General features: G+C 36.4%; 1 protein-coding gene across 2 annotated transcripts in view; it reads right to left on the reverse strand.

Annotated features, from left to right (window-relative positions):
- The window catches only part of LAMA1 (laminin subunit alpha 1), a 101,600-nt gene that overhangs the window by 15,745 nt on the left and 70,691 nt on the right, over positions 1-15,164 (reverse strand). For both annotated transcript variants that reach the window (XM_072411412.1, XM_072411413.1), the window contains 11 exons: positions 13,682-13,864; positions 12,604-12,758; positions 10,850-10,993; positions 10,613-10,746; positions 8,506-8,656; positions 7,996-8,120; positions 6,928-7,078; positions 5,910-6,054; positions 5,471-5,612; positions 3,945-4,059; positions 1,170-1,340 (listed from right to left, as the gene is read on the reverse strand). In XM_072411412.1, coding sequence (XP_072267513.1) covers positions 1,170-1,340; positions 3,945-4,059; positions 5,471-5,612; positions 5,910-6,054; positions 6,928-7,078; positions 7,996-8,120; positions 8,506-8,656; positions 10,613-10,746; positions 10,850-10,993; positions 12,604-12,758; positions 13,682-13,864 — 1,616 coding nt within the window. The remainder of the gene's footprint in view (positions 1-1,169; positions 1,341-3,944; positions 4,060-5,470; positions 5,613-5,909; positions 6,055-6,927; positions 7,079-7,995; positions 8,121-8,505; positions 8,657-10,612; positions 10,747-10,849; positions 10,994-12,603; positions 12,759-13,681; positions 13,865-15,164) is intronic.

Here is a 15,164-nt window from a genome sequence, read left to right on the forward strand (position 1 = left end):
AGTATTTATATAGCACCATCATATTACACAGCACTGTACAAAGTCAATAGTCATGTCACTAGCTGTCCCTCAAAGGAGCTCACAATCTAATGTCCCTACCATAGTCATATGTCATTAATGTAGTCTGAGGACAATTTTAAAGGGAAGCCAATTAACCTTAATGCATGTTTTTGGGATGGGAGGAAACCGGAGTACCTGGAGGAAACCCACACAGACACAGGGAGAACCTGCAAACTCCATGCAGATAGTGCCCTGGCCGACATTTGAACCTGGAACCTAGCGCTGCAAAGGCAAGAGTGCTACCTCTGAGACACTGTGCTGCCCAATAAAGCTTGACAAAGGATTCTTGAAGTTGGTTGTGGTTTGTGTGCCCAGGCACATTATAGTACAATATTACATTATATTACATTATTGTAACGATTCAAAATATGTTTAATATTTTCTAAATAAAAAGTTTTTGTTACTTGATTTTATATATGTGCCAATTAAGTCCTCTTTTTTTCTGCATATTTGTAGTGTAAAGAGTCAGAATTTGTTTAGCATAGGTCAGAGATAGAGTCAGAGGATATTAAAATTCTAAAGGCTATTAGATGGATTGCAGCCGTATCGCTCTCCCAACTGCTCTAGTTCAATATAATGGAATCAGTTGTGCATACAGTTGTGGCTAGGCTGTTGTTGTAGTGTGGTTCCTGGAAGCCTGGAATCGATGTGTCGCTTTTAGCTATGCAGTTGCTTTTCGTTCTATGGAGAAAGAACTGCTTTGCCACCACAAACACAGGGCCAACAAGTGCGAAGGTTTTGACTTGCAGTGTGGTTTGCAGCTCCTAGGGCCATCACAGCAGTTTGATATGTGTCTGGGAGCAGATAACCATTTAGCTTTCCACTGCAAAATTGAAAAGGGCCTAGGAAATATCAGTAGCTAGATGTCCTCATATATTACTCCTCCAAAGCCACCACAAAAGTTTTAGGTTCTTGCAAGTGATACTTTACATTTGCTTGTATGCTGTCAAGTTCATATTTGGAAAGTAAATCACAAACATTTACTTACAAATAGTCACATTGAAAGAAACATTCATTCGCATATAGTCACAAGAATAAATGTGACACTTATTTAGAACAAATTCATAAACTCATTTTAAGTTGCCTTGCATAACAAAATTATTACTCACCAACTGGGCCTGCCTGCGACTACGTTTCTCCACTGCCTTGCCAAAACCAGCAAGGATAATCCCTGTGTCATTGAGGGTGGAAAATGACACCATAAGTTCAGACTCCGGGGCTAAGGACACAGGCTGCATTTCTACATAGCCATCATTAAGAACAGTTATACTGCGTGTAGGCTGGAAAATGAGAAACAGAGAATACACAAATTACAATATAAAATATAGTACATATAGTGAGCATTACACTCCTATCATACTGTTACAAAAATGGAAATATAAGAAATACCTTTTTTGTTGGCTAACTTAATGAATTTAAATGCATGAATAAAGGTATGGTGTAAGTATTTTATAAATTGTATTTATTAAGTCAGCTAACAAGTTAACAGGTCATAAAAATGTCAGATCAGCATATGAGAAGTTTTTTCTAAAGGATAATAAATATTTGATTGCTAAATAGTAAAATGTGCTGAACACCAAAATGCAAAGATGAAAATGTACACACTACACAGAAAAGGGGGCACCAATAATTCCTAATTGGAACAGAACTCTAGGTAGATATAAAAAAACTACAATGAACTAATTTACTTGTTAAAAAGTAATGTATTTTACATACATGAAAAACAAGCATTAAATGTGTCTCAATTTACAAAAGACCATGAAAGGGAAAGGCAACACCAGAGACCAATCGGATGCTACATGAGGGAAGGGGAAACCATAGAGACCAATCAGATGCTACATGAAAAATTACAAAAAAAAACTGTACGTAGGAAGGGAGATGTAAAAATAACCTCATCAGGAAGGGTAGGACGGTGATCTAGCAGTGTGGGTAACTTGCAGCAGAGAAAAGCCATGTCACAAAGCTGGTTGTGCTGCCCATCAGGGTGTTCACATCTCACGACTGGATTGACAAAAACACAAACCTTTTGGCAGGTAGAACTGCTACGAAGAGCATATTTTATTGTATATTAAAAGGTTTGCCTGGAGTTCAGATTTAGGTCACTAATAACTAATTCCTCCAATGTCCCCTATTGGGTATAGAATTAGTAACACTCTATCCAGTGTGCAACTGTAATACTAAACCAAAAAATGACAGAAGGGTCTTATGGACTAGCAGTGCAGGCACAGGCGGAAATACATGTATTTTTACCTTCATGACCCCATACATTTTAAAATATAACGGGGAAAGGCAATTGCTCTGAATCTCAGCAACTGAATCATAGAGGTTATAAATGAGTTCATATCTCATCTATATACACATCAGAACTTTATTTTTTCCTTACAAACTGCATCAATATCATAATAAGGCTCCATTAGGCAAAACAAATTAAAAGTAGATTATTTATTCCAAAGACAGGCTAAACAGATGATTAGCCTAGAACAGAATCCCTGAAAACATAATAAAAACTCAGCATGTTGCTTTATTTTAGATTCATCAAAATTCTCTTCCAGCGTCATTAAGGAAAACAAATGGGTGAATTTGGTTAGAAGCCAAATAACCACCTGGATGTTTTTGTATTACGTGGCAATACATGAACAGCTGTAGGGTAACCTATATGATATATAAGGAGAATATATAGAATTACAAAGAGTGTTCATGTTAGAAAATGAAGCCATTGTTCCAGCCCTGATTCCTATCAGTACTTTTTAATAACCGTGTAATGACGTTCTGTAAACATATCGGGGGCCATGCCCAAGGGTTTTTAACCTAATAAACCTACACTACATGGATTTCTAAAATGTATACAGATAATGAGAATCAACTAAACAGCTGATGGAGATTGGCAACCATATTTTTTTTTTTCAATTCAAATTTTGGATCAGTTCCGTGCATGACTGAGGCTTTAACACTAAATGAATAGTTCTGCAGACCTTTTTTGAAAAGGCAATGGAAAAGTTATCCTTCTTCGAGGACTACAATAAACCTCATCAGTGGTCATTCTTTTAAAACTCAACTGCCTGTACAGAGTATGAGATAGTGAACATGGACTGCTTATAGAGGCACAAGTCATACCCAGCAGAGATGGAAATGAGGTCAAGGAGATTTGCCTAACCTCAAAATCAAACTTCAAAAAAACAATTTGGACAAGGTTTAGGCAGACACGGGACTGATAAAATGAGCAATCAGAACGAAATTACAGCTCTTCCTAGTAACAATTATGTTAGTGCTATAGTGGGCAGCCAGGTCCCTGATGTCCTTTTAAGGACTATGAATGAATCAGCAGGAGTGCAGTTAGTTTCACCCTTCTTGCATAGCTCACCTTCATGGTTACACAAAGAATAAATACGGTCATGCTATGGCACATGGTGGAAACTTTTGGTGCAGAAAAAAAACACAATGGACTGCAAAATGAACAATAAAGAAGCTGCAAAAGGCAAGCAGCGGGAGTCTAAGGATGAAAAGGAACCTATAAAAAAACAGCAGAACACAAAAAGGACACTGGAAGAAGAGCCCATCACAAACCAAGCACCTAACTATGCCACAGGTAAAGGAACAGATAAAGACGATTACTAAGCAACTGCCTGAATGATGCCATGGCAGGAGGGTTCCTTATTATGGGGTACAGAGGCAAATGTGGGTTATGGTCAAATTTGTTTACAAGTTTATTGTTTGGGTTTTTTGATGTGTTCAAATTGTGACAAAACAATACGTAACATTATCTTTCATAAATAATTCAACAATATCCTTGTTTCCTAAAGAGGTATATTAAATATTTAACTGCAATACTTATGTATTCATTATTCATGTTGCTATTATTATAATAAATATTGTATTCTACTCACCTCTAATTTACAACCTTTTCTTACACCATAAGCATTTCTTAGCAAGTCAAAGTTTGATCGTAAAATTTCCAGATTCTTTATACAGCCAACATACGCTCTGCTGACTAGTTGTCTCCTAGACAAAGATAATTGTTATGGTTAATATTGATAATTTAGAATTGCATAGTAAATAAAGATACGATAATAAAGAGCAAAATTCATATTTGTTGGTAATTTTGTAACTAAATTAACATTCAGAGGGAAAAATTATCAATACAGAGGTTGATTTTAGGAAAAACACTTTAGCGGGTCTAGGTTGTAAAAATTAATCAGTAAATAAATACGCACACTTCTAATGACCTTGTTCCATCCTGATTGAAGTATGCTGGTATATGTTTGCTAATCCCTAATTGTTGTAAAAGGGATTTCTGTATTCTCAAAGTTTTCAGAGCTTGTCTTATGCACTTCTGTTTTTAAGTGGTTTTTCAGCAAGGGGGATGGGTGGTCATTATAGTGGACCTTGCTGTTTAGGTGCGAAGGTCTGCTTTAACCAAGGTGCTGATATTACTCTAATACCCATTATCAGCAAGAGGTGGTAATTTCAGCCTGATCATCCCTCCCCCATCCCACAGAGCATTTAATCTTCTTGTCTGCAAGTCATATTTTCCCTGATTCTCAAAGAAACATCAACAGGAAAAAGTTTGCATATGTCTCCATTATGCACCTTCCAGGAGAGGGGAAGGTGGTGGAAATTTGTTTTTTCTAAAACTTGAAATTACTTTTCAGGTCAAAATTATTTTGGTGTCTGATGGACACTTGTTGTATGTCCCCCAAGGAATAAAGTAATAACCACCATTGGTACGGAATCATAACCGACATTTGCTACTTGTAAAAAAAAGGATGGTAAAAACAGAATGAATAATAACTCTATTGGTCACTGGTAAATAAGTGTAAATAGTAAGTTCCATTGGTAAAATGAAAAGACTATCCCACCACCCCCTTAGACATACAGGTTAGTGGAGATTTTTAGTAATGAAATATGGGCTGATATAAGTATTTTTAGAGAGCCCACAAGTCTGCCATGTTAAAATCAGTCCAGACACCAGATGTAGTAAAATGGTATATTTTAGGAAATATTATAAAAATGTATGTTTTGCTTTTTAATTATCTGGTAAAATTATGAATATACTTTTTTTATAAGATAGGGAAGGTTTAGACCCTATGTAGCATTTTTTCTACTATTTATGACACAGCTGGGGAGATACCAGGAGGTGAAAGTAAATAATCCAACAAGGACAAATGTCTAAGATGGAAATTAATCTTACTTTGGGGATATTTTCTCTAATTTCCTCTTAAGTCCTCTAGGCAAGAAAGAAAAAAAGATCTACCCAACTGGATAGAGACAGCACAAAAAATAACCAGTTTTTACACTCCCCTCCATTTTTTACATCAATAAGTATCTGTCAGCTGATCCAAGTCACACAATGATGCAGACAGTGTAATTGCTTTAATATTAAAAGACAATACAGGAGATCAGTATAACCTACCTCACCACTCTGGACCTAGGAAGGCCACCAATGTATATGGGATCTTTGTCTGACCTATTTAGGTCTGATGCTGAACCAGGGGCCTCTCCCTGTTTGGTCTCCCGTTGACTGGAGTTGTAGGAGTCCATAACAGCTAGGATACCTTAACAAAGAACACAATTTTATAAAAATGTTACATTTTGCCACAGGTACATACTACAATAGCTATAATTAAGATACCAGTTACATAAATATGCAATAGCACAAATGTTGCTTAATTTTAATAATCTATGAGCATACAAGATATAAAATTTTATATTTCTTTGTAGTGCAAAAAATAGTCATGTCAGTATGTATTTTAATCTGATTCAAGTTTCACGTCCTATTATGTAGAACACTGTATAATTGCATATGTAAAAAAGTACAGAATAATGAAGTTCACATCATATCAATATCATACCTTGCTTTTTGTTCCGTTGGAAAGCAACCTTATACCAATTACCATCGTTGTAACGTCCATCAGTTGTTAATGTTAAAGGTCCTGAACCAAGTTCCACTGTTAGTCTCAACTTTCCATCCACAATTTCCAGAGACAGGTAATCCCTCTAATAAAAAGAAAAAGAATGGGAGAACTCATTACTCAATACAAAAACTGAGTCTGAATATAATAAGGTACAACACTTTTATCCAGTTAGCATTAGACTTCATTTCAAAGACTTTTAAAATAGTATTCCGAGCTACACATTCCCTTCTTTAACCTAGCTTCTGCCATGTTCTACACACCTAAATGCCATTGTTGTACTAGTACACAGCGTCATCCAACCTTGCTGGACAAAGCTGCAGAATGGTTTGTCTCCAGTTTATAGGGCTGCCATAAAACTGAAAATGAAATCTCCTACATTGCCCATGAATCTGACACTTTTTTCTGAATCTAAAGGGTTACCTTTTCCTCTTTAAGTCCTATAATATGAAAAAAATGTTTGCTTACTGTAAACTTCCAATGTAATATGTAAGCACTACAGAGGCAAAACCACAAGGTGAACAGTTGTTTTCTTCCGAATTAGCTTGAAATGTCAATATAAAAAAATATATGATCTTGTCCTGCGAGGGACCCTATCTATGAGCTTCGTTTGCAAAAGTGTTTCTAAATTCAGGTGCACATCAATGCCACTGGTGCCTATAGCAGTTACCAACTGTCTGTAATTACCAATACTGATCAACTCCACTCACTAAAGTACCTGTTCTCATTAGGCCTACATCTGCAGCTTTAAAAGGTAATAGCAGGATTCATAGTGATGGAAAGTGGGATTGCTTACCGATTTTGTATAGACAACGATACCTAACTAGTTTAAGTCCACAGGTCTACACTATTGTGCTATATTAGTGGGATAGAATGAATAATGAAGTTTCCAGAATGTTATGACAGCCAGGCAACTAGAAATCTAAGATGTAGAGAAGACAGTGAAAGCATAACATACCGTTCCATTGGAAGCAAGATAAAGCAGGAGACCATTTGGTGAGAATGTACGAAAATGTATTAATATCTGTGTTGTTGTAGGTCGTATTGTCTTTTCAACTATAGAATAACCACTGCCATCAAAGTAGAAAGAAGTGTCTTCATCTTGAGGGCTGAAAAATGGGGACACAATTACAATATGTAGATAGGGACAGAAACCATGACTCTGAACCAGGGCTGGACAAATACCACTTCTGGTTTAAAAGTTAAAACAAAAAAAGTATAAGGATATACGAAACCTAACACACTGTGCATATTTTGGACAATCATTTAGGCATAATAAAACATTATATCCAAAAACATGGAGCTTTGTACTTTGTATCTCTTCATTTTTGGCTTATTGCAGTAAATAACCATTACATCATGTAGTGTGCTGTTTTATACTGCCATCTGCTGCTACAAACCAATATTACATGTGTCATACAGCATCAGAAATGTGCTAGCATTAGTGGCCTTATCACCTCCTTTCAGCAACTGGAATTGTTAAAAAAAAACCATCTTTTTGAATAGTATTAAAAACTAAAAATAGGCTTCAGGGGTGTCTCTATTTTCTTATCTCTGTATATTCTTTTTTTTAATACAGTTTTCTTTCCTTTGCATAAAAAGGTGTATACATTAAAATATTATATTTATGAATTTTTATGTTTGATAGGTACAAAGAATATCTTCTATTTCTCAAGATAACTTGCAAGCTAATATGTGCTTTTCTGTAGCCATAAAATTTGGGAAATCTGAATGCATTTACTTGATATTTGAAATACATTTTTTTTCTGACTTTGCATTCATTCTCAGCTTGGTTTCAAATTTTACAACATATAATGAAGTTAAGCACCAAACAAGCATATGTCCATATACAAGGACATTATGAATGAGTTCTGAATTTTAAAGCAGGGCATTTCTTACTACCTTGCAATAGACATGGACTTTGATCTGTAGGCTCCAACAAACTACTATCTGTTATAACTTAAACTTGTAATTCTATAAAGCACTTTATTTCCACTAGCAAAGCAAATATCACTTCAATACATACCTTCCATAGCATCCAGCACATCTGCCCTGTCTCTCAACATAGTTCCATAAGCCAACAGATCTGCCATTCAGGAATGCTTCTCCCATACATCCCTTAAAATCTATCGTTTGCACTGCTGGTGACTTCTAAAACCAAATAAAACATTTTAAATTACTGTATGTTCAGATCTTTCTATTAATTCCTTAAAAAAACCATCTAAAAGTAAAAAAATGAAATCCTGGAGTTAATAAAATAAAGGAACATCTAAAAGAAAACTACCCATTACTGTTCTACACGTCCATAACGCTGAGAGTAAATCTGGATTTATCTGAATTATAGTAACAAGTATTAAATCAAATCTTTAGCTGTGAACTGGGCTCTGTTCCTGTTTTGGGAGATTAAAACATTAAACTATTTTTGGAAGGCTATAAAATTTTATCAATTTTTAAATCACTACACTTTTATTAGATGAGCTGTCTGATACCAAAATATATATTTTCCATGTACAGGTCACAAAGTAGTATAGAATACCTGTAAACTGGCCCCAATGCCTCCAATAAACATTAGCGTGGAATTATCTACATGAAGAATAGATGAGGTCCCTGGAGAGGAAGAGGATTTAGTTGACGTTTTCTGAGATGTGTTGACTTCTTCTACAGTCAGTGTGCCAGATCTACCAAACCTAGAATATGATATCAATGATTAGTTAATCAGTTTTTCAGTGGAAACTATGCACATAAAAATATTTTGCTATAATAACAGCCTTTATAATGTATATACAGCTACAATTTCTTAAAGTGACTCGGTTATGAGATTACAACAACGATCTCAAAATATTATATGAGCATTAAAAACATAACTGCAGGAAATTTTTACCTTTAGCTTTCTATCCCATTTTTGAAACATTGCTGAAGTTCCCCAGCCAGGTGCACTCATCATTACATCCCAGATGTGACATGGAACAGTGGTTACTGTATATTAGGGATGAGCAAGCCAAATTTTAAAATTTAATCCCGCGGCGAATCGGGACTGAACATGTAAGCGAGATCGGCCTGTGTAAATTCGGCCGTCGAGATGGAATTTTTTGGGACCTGCAAGAGCAATTAGGGGAGCGGAGCCTGATTACTCTTGCAGCCCTGTAGTATCTGTTCTTGGATAGAGAATCTCTATCCAAGAACACAGAGGTCCCGCAGCTGTGCTCATCAAGAATGAATGCTGCCGTGGGAATCATCCTGTGTTTATTTCCACGGCTGCATTCATTGATGAGCACAGCCACGGGACTCACACTGACAGGTGGAGTACCGCGGCTGCATTCATGAATGCAGCCGTGGGAATCCCCCTGTAATGATTTCCTCGATCTTCCGATGGGTCCACAAAATCGGTTTGCTGAAATTTTGCAGACCCATCAGAAGTTCTAGGAAATTTTTGTGAGAATGACCCTATTGTATATACCGTATTTTTCCTCGTATAAGACGCACTTTTTCTCCCCCAAAACTGGGGGGGGGGAAGGGGGTGCATCTTATACGGCAAATGCCGTTTTAAAAAGTAATTAAAACAACATACTCACCCGATACCCCGATCCTGCGTGCATCTCGTCTTCTCTCCTCTCCTCGATGCTGGCTGCAGCGCATCTCCGCCTCCAGTCTCCTCCTTCCTGCAGAGCACAGCGAGAAGCCGGCACACGCGCCCCCGAGAAGCACGGAATCTGGAAGCATGCTGGAAACAAGCTGATCACTGCCCTAACGGAGTTCCCCGACGGGTACCGTACCAGTAAGTGAAGAAGGGGAATTTAAATTGGCACAGGTTGATCAGAAGGGGAATTTAAATTGGCACAGAGTGATCAGAAGGGGAATTTAAATTGGCACAGAGTGATCAGAAGGGGAATACGGTATGAATGGCACATGAGTGATCAGAAGGGGAATACGGTATGAATGGCACATGAGTGATCAGAAGGGGAATAGTACAGTATTTGGTTCAGAATCTTTTTTTTCTAGATTTTCCTTCTTTAAAATTGGGTGCGTCTTATATGCCGGAGCGTCTTATACGGCGAAAAATACGGTACATCAGTGTTCTCACTGATCTCTTTCACCTCAGTGGAACAGTGCAGTAACATCTGACAAATATGACAACTAAAAGTACTTATGCCAATTAATTGTAGCCCATTATCTGTGAGATTGCAGATTTAAAGGAGTTGGGTGGCTAGGTGATGGCCTTGTTTCCAATGTCATAGGTAGCCTAACCAGAAATCCAGCCCCGGTTATGAGAAGGAAAAACACTCCAAGTAAATATTTAAATAAAATATTTTTGTTCTGTGCTTCTATCCTGCAATTTTGGGTGACAAGGTTTCTAAACCTCTAGCATCTGAAATCTGAAGGGGAGCAGACACAACTACAGATTTTTTTTACCAACAGCTTTTACAAATATACAACAACATTTATACAACATTAAACAACAGCATTATACAACAGTAATTATAATAATAATATTAAGTATACAACAGCATTTTCAAATATACACAGATTTATAAATCTTCATGGAAAAGCTGCCGTTGAAAACTTCTACACTGCGCAGTAATTATCAATATTTGTAAAATTGTCCTCAATTACAGTAAATGATTATGGGAATATAACAGTTTTACCTTGTTGCATGTATTTTATGCCATTTGTTGTTGTTTATTTGCACATCAGGATCTTCAAGTCTTGTGGCTCCAGTACCCAAATCCCATAGGAGGGAAACTTTACCCTGTCTCATCTCCACTGCCATGAAGTCAGCCTATTGTACAGAACAAAACAAAGGAATAAGGGATTTCTGATGTAAATGTATTTGCCCACAATTCCTTTTGCATACAAAACCTTCCTAGCACATATAGACTCACCTTATTATTACTGCCCATATAAAACAGAAGGTTGTCAGGCTCACTGGTCTTTACATTTAATGTCAGAGTATTGAAGTTTGTTGAATGGATCTCCGGGTGGTAAGAGCGCACGCAATCTCTGTCTGCTGAAACAGCTACTTTTATCTGAAAAGAAAAAACCAAATACAAAGATGTAAAAAACAATGACTAAAATGTAAATCTACATTCATTAAATATAAAAAAGAGACAAGTAAATTAAAATATTTACAGTGTGTCTTTAACAAATACATGGCTGGAGAGGAGCTGCCGACTGACAGAAGCTGCCAAAAGCCAGTGGTGAAGGCTTCATACAAGAACTTCCCTATAGGAGAAAACAACCATAGACTCTCCAACTTCATGTCCTCCATCCTACACCCTCCAGGAGACTACAGTCTAGGTTCTGTACACTGGCAATCTGCTATTCCACAGTTTCTCCACAAAAATGAACATTCCAACGCTGTACAGAAATTATCCCATAGAAATTTCTACGTGGGTCAATTTACAGTAAGAATTTAGCTTTGATTCATCAACCACATTCCACGGTTATCATTTATACCCCTGAAGAAGCCATTAAGGGAGAACGCATCGGGTGTCGTAACCAGTACATGAAATAGTTCCACATAATTTCCTTTCATTAGACCAGCAGAAGTTGATGTAACTTTATATTGGTGTAATGCATGTCAGAAGCATGTGTCTAGACGTATAACCCCTCTAATCCCTCATTTCCATATTGGTAGAGGCAATGTACTGTGTTATGTTTGTTATACACTGTTCTTTATGTAAAATTATGGATATGTTGGAAATGAATACATAAGAGATCAAATATGCATTTGTTCTCTTTGGCCACTAAAAACCCTGCCCTGCTCTATGTCTCTTACTTTCTCCATTTTTTATTGTAATAAATGTTATCACTTTCAGCCCTTCAAATATAGAAACACCTTCTTTTTACATATAGATATTACATTCTGGCCTAATACCTAATTTTCAACAGGTTTGATAACCTGCCTTTAGCATTTAAATGCCCACTAATTGACCCAGTAGGAATTCTTTTTAATGATTGCCCAGTGTTCTCCTGCATTAGACAGTTAGACAGCCTATAACTGTTTTCAGCATACATGTGTGTACTTTACCAGCTACTATGTTAGATTTATAGGAGCGTTTTAGCAGAAAAATCAAAAACAATATCTGAAAACATTTGTATTGTTTCTAAATAAACTGACTTCATTACATGAAAAAGCTGTATTACAGGGACACACTGACAAGAGAAAGAAAGTAGCAATTAAATAGCTTGTAATATTCAAGTTACATGGAACATATCCTAAAGTACTTACTTCAGGAAGGAGCTGTCTGAAGTGAAACCATCTTCCTCTATAAATGGGGAGTACCAAATATATAGACCAACACCAATGTTATTTTTTAAATGTCTTGTTAAATGTCTATTACACTCCCTAATAAAGCTCCCTATCACATGGATCATTTTGGGTGACCTGCTCATGTTTCTCCAGCACTTCCTATTTAATTGTATACTTTATAAAATAATGAAAAATCCAACATGGAAGGTAGACCTTAGTATATGGGCCACATCCAGAAACCCAAGAACAATGATCTAGTGTCCCAAAGAAAAATAAGATGGTAGAAAGTGGTTTGCCTCTCCAATTTCGACTAAAGATAGGAATATCTGTTTAGAAAGGACGTACTTTTTTAAAAAAACGGGTAAAACCATCTTTCGAACTTACTGATGCTGCTTGCTTCCTGGCTTGATTAATCAGTTCCTTTATTTCAGATAGATTCCTGCTTAGGTTCTCCTCAAGCAACTTCATTGGTTTCAGTCTATCCAACAGAATGTTAGCTTGTGTCTCCACCTCTTTAATTCTGCTCTCTGCTGATACAGCTACAATGACAAAACACAATATTAGACTTTGGAAAGCCACACATATTTCAACGACTAAAAAAAAAAAATAAAACATGTTGTAGAGATAAGTTAGAGGGTAAATACAAAAGGCCATTGAGCCCAGTTGTTTAATACATTTTCTATCATGGAGAAAAAACAATTAATGACTATACGGCATCTCCAACGTTTCTGTGATGTCTAGAGACATCTTTAAAGTAGACAGTGGCAAAGTCATCGCAAACTTCTGTGTAAACAATATCTGAAAATAAGGGGTCACTTTAGGTGACCATTCATTTTATGTCTGTGGAGCAGGTGCAGATACCTCCAGTACTGGACAACAACAGAAGACAGGGAAAGTTTTCATAACCTGTCCAACTATTGCACTCCTTTAGTGTCTCACAGGCGTTAGAAAACAGACAGATCAGGAGACGAGTATCTAATGTGTATAGGTACCTTTAGAATCACAGTAGTCCTAATTTGTGATAAAAGATCCCAAAGCATGTACATTCATTTATATACATTATCTGTAGATGTGTTCTATTGCTCTTTAATCTTAACCATAGACTGATAAAAGGCAGAATGGGGTCCTAGGCATTTTACCATTTTTGGCCTTTGTCACATCTCTAAAATTGGGATCGATATGGATTTATAGGTATATTGCATGGTCCACTTCATCAGTTACCAACTGCCTACAGTGTATCCCCTTTGCAAAATAATGCACAGGTCTACAGCTTTACCCCGCTGTGCTGTCCCTCTAGTTCAACTGCCCAGTTAGTGCTGATCCACCTCAGATCTAATAATATTTTTTTCGGTTTAGAATTGTTTTGACAAATGTAGCTAGGCTATTTTTCCAAATGATACTAGAGCAAAATGTAGCAAATATTTATTATAATGATTTTATTGTAGTCGTGTAAGCTACATACCAGCCTTTGAGGAGTCAATTAAAAGCGCATTAGTCGTCTGCAATGTGTCATTCACCCTGGACAATGTAGATGTGGCATTAGACAGCTTCTGGCTAAAGTTCATAATATGCCCTAGGGTGCCTGCTGCAGTGACATTTGCAGACAAAGCTAGATTTTTAGCCTCTTGAAGTTTAGGAGTTGTATCTGAAAAATAAAGGAAATCATTACTTTTATGGTCTTTTTGCTTTGATTTTCATAAAATAAACACATACAGTTACATTTACCAAGTTATTACCAGTTGTAGTTTTTTTCTCAATATCATCTTTATTGGGACCCTTACTAGATATATTGAAACTACCGTTCCTATGATTGGGGAGATGTTGCTATCACCTCACTTAAAATCCACTTAAAATCCAATCCGTTTCCTCCCTACGTTTGCAGCTAACGTTGCCATCTACCCTACACGACCATGTAAGTCTGTATACACTTATTTACATCTAAAATACTTCAGGGTATTTATAATGGGTCTCTTGACACTTAGTTTATTTATATGTACACAAGGATTAATAGAATTTCTATGATCTGTGAAGTATTTGATCCTAACCGCAACTAATAATTATGGATACTGACCTAAGTTTTATGTACTAAAATATTAAGTTATTTATTCAATTATACACAGATATGTCTATATGTACTAAAAAATGTAAGATATAAAAAAATTCTTATTAATTTAGACTTAATTATCGCAAGTGCCAAAGATCTGTTGATAAACCGATACCCCTGAGGAAGCCTTTTAGGGCGAAACGGGCCAGGTACAGCAATCAACATGAATAAATGATTGGAGGTTTTAGTATCTGTATGGCAAGGAATTTACATGATTGGCTAGATTTTTTTATGTCTAGAGCCCCCTAGGGCCAAAGTGTGATTGATTATACCACAAGAAATTATTGTGATGTAGGTTGAATTTATTATGTTAAAGTGCCTCTCAGGGCCAATTTGACACTGCATGGACCACAAGAACACAGTGTGCCCAATCTTTAAAACTCTTATGTTTTTCCCATTTATATTTTTTATTGTCTATTGAAAAGATAATATACCATTATTTATGTGCCAAAAAAACCCTGCTTTTTCTCTTCCTTCTTATCCTTCATTTTATTGAACAAGGGTTGGCACCCAGTCCTATAGGAAGTCACATTATACTACAACCACTACTGACACTCTAAAATACTTTGTTATTACCAGTTATAATCGATGGCTAGTACATCATAAAGATTACTTATTACTTGATCTAGTTAGCAAATACAACTGCCAGATAAGCAACTTTACAATTACAATCTCTCTTCCGCTTTTGGGCTAACAACAAGTGTTTTTTAAAGCGTACCTAAACTCAGAATTTTCTCTTTACATAAAAGGGTAGACAACCCTTTTATGTTAAGTAAAAATTCTGTGTGTTTTTTTTTTTAAGTGCAACACTGCGGTTGCAGCACCGCCCTCTAATTCTCGA

The sequence above is a fragment of the Pyxicephalus adspersus genome, chromosome 5, assembly GCF_032062135.1.
Source record: "Pyxicephalus adspersus chromosome 5, UCB_Pads_2.0, whole genome shotgun sequence".
Lineage (NCBI taxonomy): Eukaryota > Metazoa > Chordata > Amphibia > Anura > Pyxicephalidae > Pyxicephalus > Pyxicephalus adspersus.